Raw genomic sequence first — 17,155 nt, 5'->3', positions numbered from 1 at the left:
ACTTAGTATATAACAACAAAATACTACCAAATAATACATATGGATTCAGAAAAAACAGAAACACAACAGACTACTTACTTAATCTAACAAATACCATCAAAGAAAATAATAAAAGAGGCATGAAAAGCATAGCTATAATAACAGATATTAGTAAAGCATTCGATAACGTAAACATTGAAACACTAATTAAAAAACTAAGAGAACTTAATTTTCCCACAGAAATAACAAACTGGCTCGAACACCTACTCAATAACAGAGAAATAATAATAGACGAAGAAAGCTATACAGAAACCATATTAACAAGCACAGGGCTACCGCAAGGTAGCATACTAAGCCCAACACTATTTAACTTATATACCATAAATCTACACAAAATTAACTCAACAGATTGCAAACTATTACAATTCGCAGACGATATAACACTAATAGTCTCAGGAAAAAACAACACTAAACTATACCAAAACGCAAATAAATTATGCGAAACACTCAATACAGAACTGAAAAAACTAGATCTAGAACTAAACCCAAACAAATGCAAATTCATACAATTCGACAACACAAATAAAAATAAAGGTGAAATAAAAATTAACAATATAAAAATAAAAGAAGAAAGATACCACAAAATACTAGGAGTATATATAGACAAACAGCTTAATTTCAAAATCCACAAAAAAGAAATAAAAGCACAATGTGAGAAATACACAAATCTCCTTAAAATCTTTAGCAGAAGCAGGGGAGGAGCCCATCCAAAATCATTAATTATGATATATAAATCTCTAATCAACTCCAGAATCAACTATGCTGCACCAGTAGTATGGGATCACAAGGAAAATCTATTAGAAAAAAATATTTTACAAATAGTTAAAAATAAAGCCCTCAGAATCGTAATGGGATATACAAAATCCACACCAATAACATCTATGTTAGCAGACGTAGGAGAAATGCCAACTAGATTAGAACATGAAAAAAACACAATAAAACATCTTATTAGAAGAATACAAGGGCCAGACAGCTGTCCCAACATTATGATATCTCAAGAAGGAAGTACAAATCTATCACCAACGCCCCAGACCTCCAGAGCATACTCAAAGAGAACAAGACAAACAAATTGATAGAAATCTACGAGTTCACCAAGGAAAACAACATAGACATTTAAACACAAACAAACTCACTCATATATTATAAGTAACAATAAGAATGTACAACTTTACCATATATTATTATGGTATGATACATCCTTATAGAACAGGATAATACTCTATCCTAAATAAGAGTAAACAAATCCAGAACAAATTAAACCAACGACAAAAATTCAAATTCAAACAAACTAGTAATATAAGAGTATATGTATATTGTGTGTAGACGTCAAATGACGTTTGGCCTTGTGGCTTGAAAAGGCTGGGGCCGTAAAGCTTTAAAATAAAAAAAAAAAAAAAAAAAAAAAAAAAAAATTCGGTTTTTAAGGAAAATAAATTATTTTCCTGAAGGATTTCAGAGTGAAAGGAACAGTTTTGCCTCCAAATAAAATCGTGAGATTGTAAATTTTTCATTATACTTTTTAAAAATCACCGTAAAGGACAATTTTCTACCATCACCCAAAAGTGAGGTTATTTTATTGTGACGCATTGACCAAACAAACGCCCGGAAAATGGATAAAGTTGAAAAACTCTATCAAAATTACGAGATTTTAAATGGAGCGGGGAGCAAGATCCTGGAGGTAAGTATCCCGGCATTGCTATTTATGTGAAAGTGAGGAAAGGAAACTGATGTGAAATGTATTTTGTTTAGCATGAAGATCTCTACATTGAGATCCTGGATGCTGTAAAAGGTTCCTCAAAGGAGAAGATTCTCGCATCGCAATTCATTGGGAAGTTCTTCAAACACTTCCCGTCACTTCAGGAGCTTGCAATAGATCGTCAGTTGGACCTCTGTGAGGATTCAGATCCCCAAATTCGGCGGCAAGCTATTAAGGATTTGCCGCAACTCTGCAAGGACACAAAGGAGAATATCCCAAAGATCGCCGATAGTCTTGCGCAACTTCTCTTCCTCGATGGGACAGAACTTGCCGTGGTTTACTTCTCTCTTCAGACGCTGGCAAAGGTTTGTTGAGCTTTCCTTTCCGCAAAAGATTTGAAAGTTTATTTTCCGGATGTTTTTTTTCTCTACTTGTTTGTATTGTAGTATGATGCCAAACTAACGTTAACTGGAGTTATAAGCCAAATTGTCACGGGAGACGAACAAACCAGAGAGAAATGCTTCAAGTTTATCCAGCAAAAGTTCAGAAACTACAGCCCAGATGTCTACACGAAGGAGATTGAGGAATATCTAACGGCTGAACTGAAGAAGATTCTTCAGGTAGGAAGGATATCTTTATGAAGTCCACGAAATTTGTAATAAAAAGCATTAAATTCTTTCCAGGATGTGACTTCTGATGAATTCCACACCATCATGACAATCTTAGGGAGTACGAAAATGGGAAAAACCGTTACTGGACATGCGGAGTTGGTGAATTTAGCTGTTGAACAAGCCGAATTGGGAGCTGAAATTGACCCCGTAACCCTTGAGGATGAAACCATTGAGAGATTCATCCAATGTGCTACTCACGCTCTTCCCTATTTCTCCGTAAGTTATTTACTTTTTTTTCCACAGAGCTTTTTGCTAACGAATAACCTTCCCTCCTTTTTCAACAGAGCCAAATCGAATCTACGCCATTCATCAAGTTTATCTGCGACAAGCTTCTCCCCATTAACACATGGAGCGTAATTTCAGCAGCTGAAGATCAATCTCAAGTTCATTTGCGGATTCTCAAAGTCTTCGCTGAGATGTGCACCCATTGCGGTGCCCTGGATGATGGCCCACAGCGCATCGAAGCAATCTTCACTGTTTTGATGGAATTTCTTCCACTTCCACCGATGGACGACACAGATGTTCTCAGCGTGAGCCCATCATTCCAATTCTCACACGTGGAATGCCTTCTGTATGCCCTCCATAGTCTCGGGAAGCACGGACTGGAATTCTTCACCTTCAGCGATGATCCGGAGAAGTTAAAGGACTTCAGAGCACGCTTGCAATATTTAGCCCGTGGAACTCAAGGGTGAGTCTTTGCTCTTATAACTCTTCTTTGGTTTTTAGGTAATAGGTTTCCTAATCAATTTATTTTGCCGTAGGTACATCAAAAGACTACAGGAATCCATGAAGGATAAGAAAGAGGACGACAATTCTGAGGAGAAAAAGATAAAGTTGACTGCATTGAGGACAACTAACAATATAAGTGCCCTAATTAGGGATCTCTTCCACTCACCACCGAGTTTCAAGACCAAGATCACGCTGTCGTGGATTGAGAAAAAGGTAAGAATTTTGAGAATATTGCAAAAGAGGAGATATTTGGGCTAAAAAAGTCAAACAAAAGTGCAGAAAAAGCTCCAAATATGATATTTCCCAATAAAGAAAAATTGCTTTTCTCTACATTGTTGGGAAATAAGATACTTTGAGCCTTTCCTGGACCCTTGTCTGTTTTTTTTTTCATTCCCTGTCTCCGCTATTTTAAGTTTTAAATTTAGTGGGATTTGTGTGATGAATACATTTTAATTTTTAGAATATTAAGGGATTGGCCATAATGTCATTTAGTAAAAAAAATCATCAAGTTAAACTGATTTTAATTGAATTTAAGTTTGAAGGAATTTTCTTTATCATAAGACGTGAAATGAAAGAAGAAATGAAATTTAAGAAATGAAAATAGTTTTAGAACAGTATTTTAATCATTTTCATAGAATTATTTATTGATCGGTTAAAACTGATATGAAAACGATTAAAATGTAGTTTATCTCTAATCATGGTTTAAGTGAATTTTTCCCAAATTCGGTATTAAAATATTCAAAGAAAGTGAATACTCAAGAAATGCTTGTCTACATTTTTTATCTTTCGCTTTTCGATCGATTTAATAGCTCTGACCCCTAAAATTGAAAGGATGTGTTTGGGTTGACCTACCGTCCCTTGGCTGACGCAATCGGAAGGATTTATCCTAAAGCATCAAAAAGATTTAATAGACTTTAATATTATTTTCTTGATTTTCTTTATGTTCTTTAGGGCCCAAAAATTCATTTTAATTAAAAAAATAATTTCGAGTTAAGAAATGATTATTTTAGTGTAAAATCGTTTTATCTTATAATTTAATACTTCGTTTTTCGATTTTACTAATTCTCTGAATCACCCCAGATCAATCCTTGCGATTTTAACCCATGCTAACGAGGTCATAGATCTTCTGTACCTAGGACCTTCATTTTATAGAATTTGACTAATAAGCCTATAAGAAATATAATTCCTGAAAAAAAAATTTTTAGCCCCCATGGGGGCGTCGGTAGACACCGTATGATATATCATACGTTTAACGAAAGGGGGTTGAAAAAATTCAATTTTTTCTCAGTGTTGAAACAAAGACTTTAATTTATTTAAATGCATAAATTACATAATTTATGCTGAAATTAAGTATTCTGGCTAGATTTTGGACCAGAATTAATTAAATTGATTCAATAGAGCTCCAATCCTTGGGTTTCACAATCAACTCACCGCGTTCTTGTAGAGTTCTAGCTCTAAGAATATAGAAACTGAACTTGTCGTGATTACCACAGTTATCCTCATCGCTAATAGATGCTTAGCCAGGAAGTAAAATAACCACCTCATGTTGCATGTTTTGCTCTAGGACGGATACTTCTTGTGAGCATGCTGACAAGTCTCCGGACAGAGCCGGATGTGCTATCCTTCTTCGTTCTCAGACCTACAAAAATCAAGATTTTCGCTATAATTTCTATATTTCCTGGTGTGAGGTACTTCTTAATACTTACGATGTATCTGATTTAACACTTCCTGGCATTCCTTTTCACTGCAATCTTAATATTTATTCCCAAACCCTTAGATCTTCCCTCACAGAAATAAACTCGCACTATAACCTAAAAAGTACCTCAATTCAACCAACGTATGATATATCATACACAGATGTTTATCGCGCAAAATAATTAAATAATTTGCGGTCGGAGACGGATATTTTGGTTAATTCACAAAGTTTTATTAATAAATAAGTGATTTTGCACAAAATATTGCAGAGAAAAAGGAAATTGTCACTTAAAATACACACATTTTGGTTCCCGGACAACATTGCAATTGGATACACTTAGATTTTTGTCAAAAAATAATATTATTTTATGTTTTTGACACCCAGGAAAATTAATATAAAGAGTTAAGGGTTTATAAAAGTGGAAAACACTAACCCGGAAGGAAATTTTTGCGAATTCGCGTCATAAAAATTAAACAAAAATAACCAATTTTGCGTATGATATATCATACAAAAAGTGAGGATGGGTTAACACTTGGAGGACATTACTGGTACTTGCTTTCTTGTTTACTTTTCCCCGGTGAAAATCATTAATGTGGACTAATTTTATTGCCGGAAGTGACTAAAAAGTTACTTGACGAATCAAAGTTTGAGATGATTTAGGCGCAATAATAAATTAAGCAAAACTGCAGCTAAAAAAGTCGTTTGAATTGGCAATTTTGTATTAATTCTACGTAATTTTTTTTTGGTGATGATTTTATCAATTAAATATTTAGTAATTCGGTGCAGGACTGCCTGAAGGGGATCAGGAATTAGTGAAACTATCGATCCTCGTTCAAAAAACTGATTAATAATTAATTGTTTTATCAGTTGGTACTTAGTAACTAATTTTATTCTCCGCATTGTACCAAATGTTGGGTCCTCCAAGTGTTAAACTATTCAGGAACTATCGAAACATATTACTATTAAAAATATATTTTAAGAATAGCCCCTTTTTTAGGCCAAATTAAAAACTAATTTTCGTTCAAAAGCTCCTTAATTTGAATTAATAGAGGAATTCAAGGAAAACTTTGTGCAAAATTTAGTATTTTTTTCTTTAATTTTCAAAGAATTTTAATTAGGATGAAAAATTATTAAAATTTGTTTATTTTTCAATACAAATCAGTGGAATTTCAGCAATGTCAACTCACAATGATAAAAATTCCTTCAACAGACCCCTTTATTTACCATTTGTCAAGCAACATTTGTTTTATTAATTCCCACATCATTGCTAATTGCTTGTCATGTGATTGTTGACCCTACTATATCCCAGGCGTGTGTTTACAAAATTGTCTGATTTATTACTGCATTCATTACGATTAGTAAATCATAAAATTTGCTTTGGCGATAACACGTAATCGCAATCACACTCTCCCACTTATTTCGACGAAGTGATTACGAATTTTTGTGAGGAGATTTACGATATGTTTTTTTTTTGCTTATCGGTGAATTTATTTTTATTCTCACAACAGGAGGTAGTTCAAAGGGAGGCAGCAGCAACAAAGCGTCATGCTCCCATTACTTTTGACCACAAGTCAGGTGGTGGTGGTGGTGGTATTGATAGTAAGAAGCCACGGAATAATGCAAATGGCACGCAGAAGATGTATACTCCACCATCGGGAAAGTATTCGGGGCGCATGAGGGGCTACGGTGGACAACGTCAAGGAGGTGGTGGTGGCCCAATGGGGCGTAGGATGAATCGTCCAGGAGGGAAGTGGAAGTAAAATGAAGAAGAAAAACACCAACAAAATAAAAACGAAGAAAAAGTGTTGACCGTGGGGGTGGGAAAATGCCGGAAAGGAAGAAATATGTATTCTGTGCTCAAAACCGGAAGGGAGAACAATGTCTAAACTGGGTACTTTTTTTTTAATTCTTCGGGTAAATCATTTAGTGGACGATTGAAGTGTGTTAAGATCGGTTTGCAGAATGCCGTATGTATTTCAACACAAAAAAAATGGACATTCTTATTAAGCATTTTTCACAGGATGATGTTTTTGTTCTTCAATGCACTTGGCGGAGCCAGAATTTGCTGATTTTTTTCTAGAATAAGTTTTAACTTAATGAATTTTAATTTTCAGGAAGAAGCGAAGAGCAGCTTTTGTGGAGCTTTGGACGGAAATTTCTTTTCATTTTCTCTGTAAATAAAAGCTTTCTTTTCAGAATGAACATTTCCTCTGGGCAAGTTTCCCGCGGGATGTGAAGCTGAAGGATTAACATGTTCCCTTGGAACTTACATCGTATATATTAATACTAATTACTTGTAGTGATGTTTATGAAATTAATGATATAAAATAACATTTTTGAAATTTTCAGACTCGCAAAAAACAGCAATAAAACCCCCTCCCAACCCTCTGAAAATGAAAATCCAAGTAGAAATGTCACAAAGTTTTTTTTTCTTTGATGCAGAAAGTAATTCAGAAAAAAAGAAGTCTTTAAAAAAAAACTTTAATGTATTTAATAATATAGTATAATAGCTAAATCATTACAATATTTGATGTAAATTACACATTTTCGCAAAAAAAAAGGTTCTCTCCTTATATTCGTTTTATCGTTCTCATTCTAATAAAAAAATAAAACTTACTACAATAAAAACCATGATACGAAAAGAATTATGTGTTTTCAATTGACTGCAGTGTTTTTGTTGCTTTTGATTCACTTCTGGAAGACTTTTCTGCAAATTTTGGCGGTTTTGTGGGGAAAGGACGTGTGATTTGTTTTTTTTTTTTTTGGTTGTAGTGCACGACTGGGGGCGGAAATGCTCAATTTGATTTTCTGGAAATGTTGAAGCTGTTTTTGTTGCAGAATATTCGTGAAATAAATCTCTGTTGTGGAGTGTTTGTGTTGATTTTTATTCATTTAGGCTTGATTGAATTTTCTGAATCAATAAAAATTCAGAAGAAAATCCTTCTTTTATTTATTGCTGCGAATTTATTAATTTTTCAGTCATTTATTTATTTTTTAATTTTAAGAGCAGTATAAAAATATATTTACTACGTTTTTTTTTACATTTAGTTTAATGATATTCCTTATTGATTAATTCAAGGGGAGAATGGAGTAAAATAAGGGAAAGAATCTTTGAAAAGAATTAAATATTTTTTTATTAAAGTTTTTTCTCTTAATTCAAAAGACATAGTTGGGAATAAGATATTCACGTAGGGCTTGGGAATAAGCAATTTTATTCCATTTAAAACAACTTTGCACTGAAGCTACACCAGTAGAGCCGAACAAGAAATAAGCAAATGACCAGTCTAATCAGTCTACTAACAATCACAGAGAACTTCTATTTCTTCTTGTTCATTGATATTTTAACATGAAAAGGAGACTATTCAGTTACATGTGGGAAACCATTAGGTCGAGAAAAAACAATTTTGACCCGCATGAACTTTTAGAGAATCAGAAAAAAAAGATAAGAAATGGCAAGAAAAAAAAATCTACTTTTCACAGAAAAAAGTTCAACAATGATTTCATACAAAATGCCTAACAATTGGCGGCCATTATCAATTTAGTTCCTTTAAATGTTTCAAAACATTCGCATTAATGTTTCTTAGATGAATTTGTCGCTACGAAACATCAATACGAACGTTTTGAAACATTCAAAGAGGATAAAATTGGTAATGGCCGCCCATTTTCTTGCATTTTGTATGAAATCTTCGCTGGACTTTTGGTGGTAAGTTTTTTTGCGATTTATTATCATTTTTGATTCTCTAACAGATCACGGAGGTCAAAATTGTTTACACGCCCTAGGGTAACTCCCATATGTGACTGAATAACCTCCTTTTAGCTGCGATTAAATTCAGTACAAACTTAATGCACTTAAGTAGTTAAAACTCTACTCAGATGCTCTTAAACTCTGGTGGAGTCATATGGCATAAATCTATTCTGAATACAGTAAAGGTATCAATTTATGGGAGACAAGGGCTAATCGGACTAATAGGCATAAGGAAATGTTCAAGATAAATGTCTCTTTAGCTTTTATATTCAAAAATGTATTTATAATATAAAAAATATATCTCTATTTTGCTCCATCCTCCCCTAACATTTTTTTTTTACAATAGCTCAGTTAAAAAGATTTAAATAAGCGTCCAATAAACCAATAAAAATAAAAATGATTATACTGTTAGTTCTTTTTTTTTATCGTTGTTTTTCAATAGGAAAATCGTGGAATAGCTCCACTGCAATTAAGCGCAAATTCTTATTAATACTTTTTAAATTTTATTTTAAAGAGTCCAAAAATTCACTTTTAAAAAAATATTTTCACACCATCACTTACATTGCGTATGGTCCCTTTTAGAGGATAAAGCTCAAATACCAATTATTTAGGCACAATTTTAAGTCTATCATTGCTCTTCTTCAATTAGATTCCTTCGCGAATCTTCTGCAAAAAAATTACACTTTCAACTTTTCCAGATTAAATGCATTTTTTTTTCGAAAAATAATTTGTGAGTTTTTTAAACTCAAACTTATTATATAAAAAAAAAAGTATTTTCGTATTGAAGTAGTTTCGAAAAAAAAGAAAAAACCCTCACTTTGATGGCACAGACTCCCCGAAAGAGATAACAATACATTGTAAGTACAACCGTCGGGAGAAGACGGATGAAATGTGGAAGATGTGCTGCGTGGTCGTGTAGGGAGCACGCGTGGAATGATATGAAAAACATAGAGGGGCGACACTGACCTGGATCACTTGAGGACATCATTGAGCATTTCGCGTGTGATGAGTGGTCCGGGCGCCACGCGCGTCCGGGAACGACTTCGACTGAGTTGTGCTCGTCGCTCGGCTCCAGCGGGCCTCGGGCCACGTTTTCGCCGTTGATCGCGATTCCCAAAGGCCGAGCCCGTCTGTAGGGCCTCTAACAGACTATCCATGACACCCTCTTGTGTCTGCGGATTGTCAATGTCCACAACAGCTTGCTGTCGCATCTTTCGTTCCTGTGCATCGAGGGCTGCTTGTTCACGCGCCTCTCGCACCCGTCGTGCCTTCTCCTCCTCCTCCCGGATACGCAAATTGTCTGCATGTGCCTGCAGAAAGGCATCCTTGAAGGTTTTTATGTCCGCAAAGAACTCCTCCATGGTATACTTGGCCGGATCAAAAGTGTAATAGTCGGCGAGATCGCGGAATAAGGATTCCATGTGGACCTAAAAATTTTTTTTTAAATTCACTATTACTTTCAACCAGGGTTGGGCGGTTTGTTTACATTTTTACATTTTACATGCTTTTTTCTTTACATTTTAATTTTACATAACTAATGTAAAGAAAAATAATGGTAGCAAAATATTTCTTTAATTGAAAAAAAAATGTAATTATTTTGTAAAATTATGTAAAAAGTTATTTTATTTATTCAGACACAAAATAATCTTAATCAGAGACAAAATTGTAAAGTAAATTTTTATGCATTTATGATTTTATTAACGTTATTCAAATGTTTTATAAAATACAAATAAAATTAATTTGTAAAAGGTTCGTAAATTCTCATACTTTTATGGGAAAGTTTATTTCTAGTTTTTGTAAAAATTGTTTTCAGCTCCATTATAAAGGAGAAAATTTGTTGAAACTGAACTCATTCCCTTTTTTTTGACCCATTCTTTTCTATATTCAAAATTCTTAATATGGCGCATTTATGTACACTTTACCTTTAACACTCGGAGGACTTTACTGGTAATTGGTACCAATTGAAACCTTAAAATCGTCACAGAATAAAATCTATTGGACTTATCTCGATGAATTTAGCATCTATGTGTAGGGAATTTTAATTACTTTAAGATAGCAGAAAGAAAATCTCGAGAAAAGTCTTTTCTTTGGAAGATAATTGAGGTCAAAGTCAGAATCCAACGCGGAGGATCAAATTGGTAATAACTACCAGTCAAATTCCCATACATTTTTGCCGTGGTTTTGAGGTTATGTTTCCCCATATTTCCCAAATAAAGTACTCTTGTTCACTTTTCCTCGGTAAAAATCATTAATGTGGACTAATTTTATTGCCGGAAGTGATTAAAAAGTTACTTAAAGAATCAAAGTTTGTGATTATTTAGGCGCAATAATAAATTATGTAAAATTGTAGCTAAAAAAGTCGTTTGAATTGGCAATTTTGCATCGATTCTACGCAATTTTTTTTCAGTGACGATTTTCTCAATTAAATATTAAGTAATTAGATGAAGGAATGCATGAAGAAGATCAAGAATTAGTGAAACTTTCGATCCTTGTTCAATAAACTGATTAATAATTAATTATTGAGCATATTTTATCAACTGGTACTTATTACCAATTTGATCCTCCGCGTTGTGCCAAATGTTGGGTCCTCCAAGTGTTAAAAGATGCGTTTCCTCCATGAAAAAATATACAAGTTTCCATCTCAAATAAACGCGTTATAAAAGTATTTTTTATCGAAATACGAAAAATATCCATTTCAAAATCATTTAGTGGGCTTTAAAAACATCAATAGAATGAAATCAAGGATATTTTATCGATTTCTTTACAAAAAGGAAATTTCTACATATTAATATTGATCTAAGTTTCTTATTTTAAGATTTTTTTTTAAAAACTATTGTAACGGGTTTCATTTAAAAGATGATTTCCCACTTAAGTTTCTGACCAATCAGTAATTTTGCATACATATTAAGAAATTAAAAACATTTTAATAAAATTGACAAACTTTTTACAAATTAATTTTTCCGTTCAATTAAAACAACTTTTTGATTTAAAGACTTTGTTAATTACTTCATAGAAAAATCAAACTTTAGGTTTTTCCGCTCATTTCTCTCTCAAATATTGTTTTTTACAAATTCTTTACATCTTTTTTACATTTTTGTATACTTTACACGCTTTTTGCATGTAAAATGTAAAAATCATGTAAACAAATAATTTTACATGAAATTGCCCAATTTTGCTTTCAGCTCTAGTCTTGACTTCTTGAAAAAAAAATTCAACTAACCTGCATCTTCCCCAACACTTCCACAGTCTTTCGACAATCCTGCGCAAATTGTCCCATAACTTCGCTAAATTTATCATCTTCATTCTGTGGCAATTTATTGTTGGTCAAGTCCGAATCGAGATTCTTCAGCGACGCATTCATCTGCCGCATTGTCTTCTGGATATTCTCCATACTCACACGACTTGCCTTATCCACATGCGATAGATCCTTATCCAGTGCCAATGCATCTGGGAATTTCTTCTCTACCACATCAACGACAAAATGCAGCAGAGTCTGTTTATTCTCATAGTCTTTTGTGCTACTCAACTTTGTGAGGAAACTCATCTCAAAGCCAAATGCTTGCTCATTCTTCGTCCCGGAATTCATGTAGTTCCCCATGAGGAGAATCAATTCGAGAATTTTGGCAAACTTGGCACTCTCCTTCACCTCCTCACATGCAGCTGTACCCGCTACAATGTCCGGTTTCACATCCTGTACCATATCATTGAATTGCAGGCGGAAATTGAGGCTGTGCAGACGAGGGCTAAGTCGCTTTATTTCTCCAATTGTTGCTGCAAAATCCTCCACTCCTGTGAGCTCTTCATTCTTATTCTTGAGATCCTGCAGACGTTTCAATTGATCAGGCGGCGGAAGGTATTGAATTAATTGCTGGAGAATATTTGACGTGAGAATTGATGTATCGCAGCGCAAAAGGCAGAGTTTTATCTGATCGTAGGACAAATGCTTGAGGGAACCCCCCAAGAGGATGGCGATATTTTGGGCTGATTTCCCATCGAGTACGCGCAAATCCACGACATTCTTTTTCGTTGTTGGTGCCTTGTCCATTGTATCCTTGTCCATCTACACGGGATAATTTGAAATTCATTATTTTGTCAAGAAAATGTCTTTTTAATGATTCTTATGGCTTCACATTTCCCCCCAAAAAACTAACAAACGATGAATGAACTTCGTAAAAGTCACGATCACGATAAAAATAGATTTTGTTTACAACTCTCGCAATCTTTGGAAGATCTCACAACTTGTTGATTGATTTATATTTATTTTCTCTCGCGGTATTATGCAATTGAACAAAGTAGATCATTATTATTTTTAATAATTAGAAGAACAGAGAGAGACGCGTCTAATGCAAAGATCAGCGATCGATAGATCATAAATTAATTTTTATTAATATTTTTCCCAGTTACTTGTCTCAGTGAGAGACCACACTGTGATCTCACTATGACTCACAGCATGTCTTCCAAAGAATTCACAATGAATAAAGATTGAAAATATGATCCGTAAGAGCTATGCAATGTGCATTCATTGTGTTATAAACAATGTCAAGAATAGTTGGACACAAGATCAAGTAACAGAAACGTTTTGAATTCTCACCTTGCGAATGGGTTTGGAGGTGAATTTACTCGAGAGTCCCATGAAGATATCATCGGAAGCGAGACGATCCTCTTTGCACTTGACCCAGAAGGCCTTCTCTGACATTCTCGTGGGGGTAATCACCTGCCAATTGGCCCTCTTGATGGGACCATCGACGTCCCACTTTTTCTTCGGCTTCAACCCATGGGGCAGCACGAGCGGAGCTTTTGCGGGTGGCGGAAGTCCAATACCACCCATGGGTGGGGGTGGTGGTCCCATACCTGGGGGTGGTGGCGGCGGAGGGGGTCCCATACCAGGTGGCGGAGGCGGCGGTGGAGGACCTCCACCAATTTTCCCAGGTGGGGGAGGTGGAGGCGGAGGACCACCCTTTACAGATGAAAAAATCCCAACAATTTAAACAAATTCCCTACACTGAAATAAAAATCATCTACTTGGACTTGGACCCTTACCTGCTGCTTCTGCCCTGGAAGTGGCGGAGGAGGCGGAATTTTAATGTCAGGCAGTTTATTTGTGACCACCGGCACAACTCCCGTCTCCTCGAATGCCTTAATCTTCTCCATGAGTGTCGCCGCATGCGCTTCCGCTTCCTGCTTAGCCGTCTCGAGTGCCTCAATCTTCTTCTCATACTCCTCATTGCGCTTCTGATCCTTCTGCTTGGACTTCTCCACCTGATCATCGAGCAGCATGTCCACATTAATGTGGAAGTCGCGACTCTTGAAATTCGGATCACAGCCATTCTTGAAGAAGACAATTTGCGACACACACTCCTCAATTAGCTGAAAATACGCCGGACGGTATTCGTGGTCGTCGCGAATGAAGAGCAAATGCTGGAGGATTGAGAGGAAGTAGGGTTCGGCCGATGTGTCCGAAACGATATTCTTAACAAGCTCATAGCAATCATTCATGTCGTCCAACTCAAGGCGGACATTGTCGAAGCGTTGACTGAATTCTTCCGAATCATCCTCGCGGGCATCATTGAAGATCTTGTAGTGCTTCTTCAGGCTCTCCATATTGCTACTCTCAACGATATCACCGAGTAGCTCGAGGCGCTCATACAGCCCCGTGCGCATGATCTCGCAGCGCAAATGGAGCCGGAAATTGAGATCCGGAGAATTGAGGATTGTATTGAGGAACATGAGACACAAATAGCACAAATCACGCTTCGTCTCATTGGCGTCGTGCTCCACAAAGAGCCCTTCCACGATCCATCTGGAAATTCAACGATTTTTTTGTCTTCTTTGTATTTTTATTGGAGACAAAATTATGGAAATTCTAAAGAGAAGATTATCTGAGAGTTTTCTTATAAATTTCTCAGAGATTTAAATGATATTAAAAGTGAGAATTTGTTGATTTTTTATACAGTTAAGGGTTGATATTTAATTTCTTTGTCTTATTGATTTCAATCTTCATCAAAACGATAAAAAAGTACAAAAAATAAAGATTTTCCTATAATTCAGGACCTGATGAAGAGGGAAATCCGATCATTGAAACGCCAAACAGCTTGAAACTCATTAGATAAGTTGTAGGTAATTACAAATAATTCTCGTGTATTGTAATGCTGTTTGGCGTATGATTTCTTTAACCATTGGAGGACTTTGCTGGCCACCATGACCAATTAGATTATTTTAAATCGTCACAAAATTAAAATTTATTGAATTTTTCGTGATAAAATCTTTAACTGTGTGTACGGAAGTTGAATTATTTCAATTTTGTCAAAAGAAAACTTGAAAAAAATATTTTAAAGACATTTTTAGGCCTTTGCGGGACTTTGCTGGCCACCGTGGCCAATTCAACTTTTTTAATAGCCATAGAACTAAAATTTATTTCAAAATTTCTTTAAGATCGTCAAAACAAATCTTGGAAAACCATTTTCTTTTTGGAAGAAAATTAAGATTAAAGTTTTGAAGTTAAAAATATTGATCCTTCAAGGGTTAAAAAAAGATATCAAAAAACTACCACCATCTTGAATAAACATTCTTTTTCGATTTTTTATTAGTTTTTTTTTCTATTTCTTGATACGAACTGGAAATAGAAAAAAAAATCCGCATATTTGCATCCTTCAAAACCCTAAAAAAATCCTAAATTCTGCTTTATTTTAAATTAATAAAAAAAAACAATTCTAGTTACAATTGCATTATTATTTCTCTCAGTGTATTTATGGAATTTTTCTGTGTAACGTTTTTACGCAATTTGCGTTACGACCCAAAACATCGCTGCAAAAATCTGCTTGATTTGCGAAAAAATGCGATATCAGTTATTATTTAAATATTTAGCGAGATATTTAGTTGTTTTTTGGGTGTGATTTCTGCATCGTGTGATTAGATAAAGAGACGCGCACGAAAGTGAAAGTCAAACCCACGAAAATTTCTCAGAAATTGACCAATTTATGAGATCATTGACATAAATATTCCCGTGCGCGCGGGGAGATTTTCTCAAGGCATCATCTCTCAATTTTTTTTTGCACAAAAATAGGTCACTCAGAGTGGGTGCGCATGATAATCTCGGTGGGAGATGCGAATGAGATTGTGGGGAACAACTCACCGGAATCGTTCGCCCGTCTTGTCCACTGTAGCTGCTGCATTCGTGATGGCCCTGAGAACTTTATCGTAGCCATTGCGTTCGGGGATAAGGCACAGACCAGCGAGGAGTTTTACAGCTTCGCTCATTGTGTGGGGTTTCCGGGGATCGAGGCATTGTGCCAGGAGGAGGACGGCGGCATGCTGCTGCGGTCCAATGATGGCATTCAGACCCCATGTATTGTTGAGGATAGCCTTCAGGCAGCGAATGCACTCGTACTCGGTCTTCTCGAACCACTTCTGGGGCTTAAAGTCTCGCCAAAGGCTCACAATTTCATCGATTCCCTCCTCCCCGAATTCCTTAATCCAACTTATTGGATTACTCGTAAGAGCCACCCTCAAGTTTTCCACGCACGCGTGAATTTTGTGGATGTGATGCTCACGATCACGCAGGTAGTCAATGTAGTCACGCGGCTTCTCGAACCGGGAGTGAGTTCTATTCTCCGTGGAAGCCTTTCCTAAATAAATAAACAAGAAAATTGTTAGATTATTATGCTGAAACCTCCCCCAACAAGGGACAAGACAATGCGTCAAAACTTTATCAATGAACAATCTCGCAATAAGAGGCGTTAAACATTTTGTACAACAAGATGTAGTAGTTTGTTAACATCATTCAAAAATGCAAAAGATAAAGAGAAATAAAAATTGATAAGAAAACATCCAAGGTTTATCAAATTAGAGGCAAAAAAGGAGAGAAGATCATCTTTCGTACCCTTGGTGTGCATGAGAATCATCTCTCGTTTCTCTTCCACACTCTTCAGCAGCAGGGGCTGTCTCTTGTCCTTGGGTATGTTCATGTCCTCGAGAATGTCGAGGAACTTGTGGGTGATCTCATCGGTCGTCATGCGGTACACCTCAGCCGTGAGTTGTTGCAAATCACCCTCTGGCTCCGAGATTGGGCGCCCATTGGCGCTTCCTGTCTTCCCGCGCAACTTTGGACGCCCAAAGAGGGTGTCCATGATGCCGCTGGGTTTGCCACGATCGTGCCGTGACATTGTGCACACTCTTATCTAACGTCCTATCGCTCCAGTCCACTCACTTTGTCTTCACACCACCTTCACCCGCCCAAAACAGCACGGATCACCTTTCGTGGCACTTGTTGCAGGTGCAGAAAAATTCTTCAACACACGGGGGACCTCGCCCAAACACTCACGGGGGCCACGGCACTACAGTGACGGGATGCTTGGGGCAACACTCAGGCACATTATTACACAATTAAACTATTTTCCGTGCGATCTTCGGGAGTTTTTGGGCATTTTTCGCGTTTTTCGCACTGTTTTTTTACACAATCAAACATCACCAACAGTCATGATGTCATCAAACTGTCAATCGCAGTGTTGTTAACCCATTCCGTTCCAGGCTGACTTGATTGTTTTTTTCTACATACACGTGTAAAATATTCTACTTGAAGC

General features: G+C 36.1%; 2 protein-coding genes across 8 annotated transcripts; one reads left to right on the top strand and one right to left on the bottom strand.

The window, feature by feature from the left end:
• Positions 1-1,418: 1,418 nt before the first annotated feature.
• On the top strand, positions 1,419-7,476 carry LOC129791004 (apoptosis inhibitor 5 homolog). Its single transcript, XM_055828880.1, has 7 exons — positions 1,419-1,717; positions 1,789-2,100; positions 2,182-2,355; positions 2,419-2,622; positions 2,691-3,094; positions 3,168-3,348; positions 6,340-7,476. The coding sequence occupies exons 1-7, from the start codon at positions 1,649-1,651 to the stop codon at positions 6,589-6,591; spliced, it is 1,596 nt and encodes a 531-aa protein (XP_055684855.1). The 5' UTR covers positions 1,419-1,648; the 3' UTR covers positions 6,592-7,476.
• On the bottom strand, positions 7,297-17,074 carry LOC129791003 (protein diaphanous). 7 transcript variants are annotated; one of them, XR_008750653.1, is made up of 7 exons: positions 16,456-17,062; positions 15,709-16,201; positions 13,617-14,376; positions 13,168-13,533; positions 11,797-12,636; positions 9,394-10,003; positions 7,297-9,242 (listed from the first exon to the last, which is right to left on the bottom strand). XR_008750653.1 is itself a non-coding variant. In XM_055828878.1 (7 exons), the coding sequence occupies exons 1-6, from the start codon at positions 16,736-16,738 to the stop codon at positions 9,548-9,550; spliced, it is 3,198 nt and encodes a 1,065-aa protein (XP_055684853.1). In that variant the 5' UTR covers positions 16,739-17,062; the 3' UTR covers positions 7,297-9,242; positions 9,543-9,547. The 7 variants fall into 7 exon arrangements, 5 of the variants coding, with proteins under 5 accessions (XP_055684853.1, XP_055684854.1, XP_055684851.1 ...); XR_008750654.1 differs by having other exon boundaries at positions 7,297-7,610; XM_055828878.1 differs by having other exon boundaries at positions 9,543-10,003.
• Between the last annotated feature and the right edge of the window lie 81 nt (positions 17,075-17,155).

The sequence above is a fragment of the Lutzomyia longipalpis genome, chromosome 2 (assembly GCF_024334085.1).
Source record: "Lutzomyia longipalpis isolate SR_M1_2022 chromosome 2, ASM2433408v1".
Taxonomy (NCBI): domain Eukaryota; kingdom Metazoa; phylum Arthropoda; class Insecta; order Diptera; family Psychodidae; genus Lutzomyia; species Lutzomyia longipalpis.
Note: the sequence above shows the minus strand (reverse complement) of the source record. Positions and strands in the feature narration are given on the sequence as shown.

Bases quoted from the DNA above. Each gene is read 5' to 3' on its own strand.
- LOC129791004 (XM_055828880.1), top strand. From the start codon at position 1,649: ATGGATAAAGTTGAAAAACTCTATCAAAATTACGAGATTTTAAATGGA. The intron at 1,718-1,788 runs GTAAGTATCCCG...TATTTTGTTTAG, and splicing joins CGGGGAGCAAGATCCTGGAG to CATGAAGATCTCTACATTGA. The intron at 3,349-6,339 runs GTAAGAATTTTG...TTCTCACAACAG, and splicing joins TGTCGTGGATTGAGAAAAAG to GAGGTAGTTCAAAGGGAGGC.
- LOC129791003 (XM_055828875.1), bottom strand. From the start codon at position 16,738: ATGTCACGGCACGATCGTGGCAAACCCAGCGGCATCATGGACACCCTC. The intron at 14,377-15,708 runs GTGAGTTGTTCC...TTGAATTTCCAG, and splicing joins AAGACGGGCGAACGATTCCG to ATGGATCGTGGAAGGGCTCT. The intron at 13,534-13,616 runs GTAAGGGTCCAA...TCATCTGTAAAG, and splicing joins TTCCAGGGCAGAAGCAGCAG to GGTGGTCCTCCGCCTCCACC.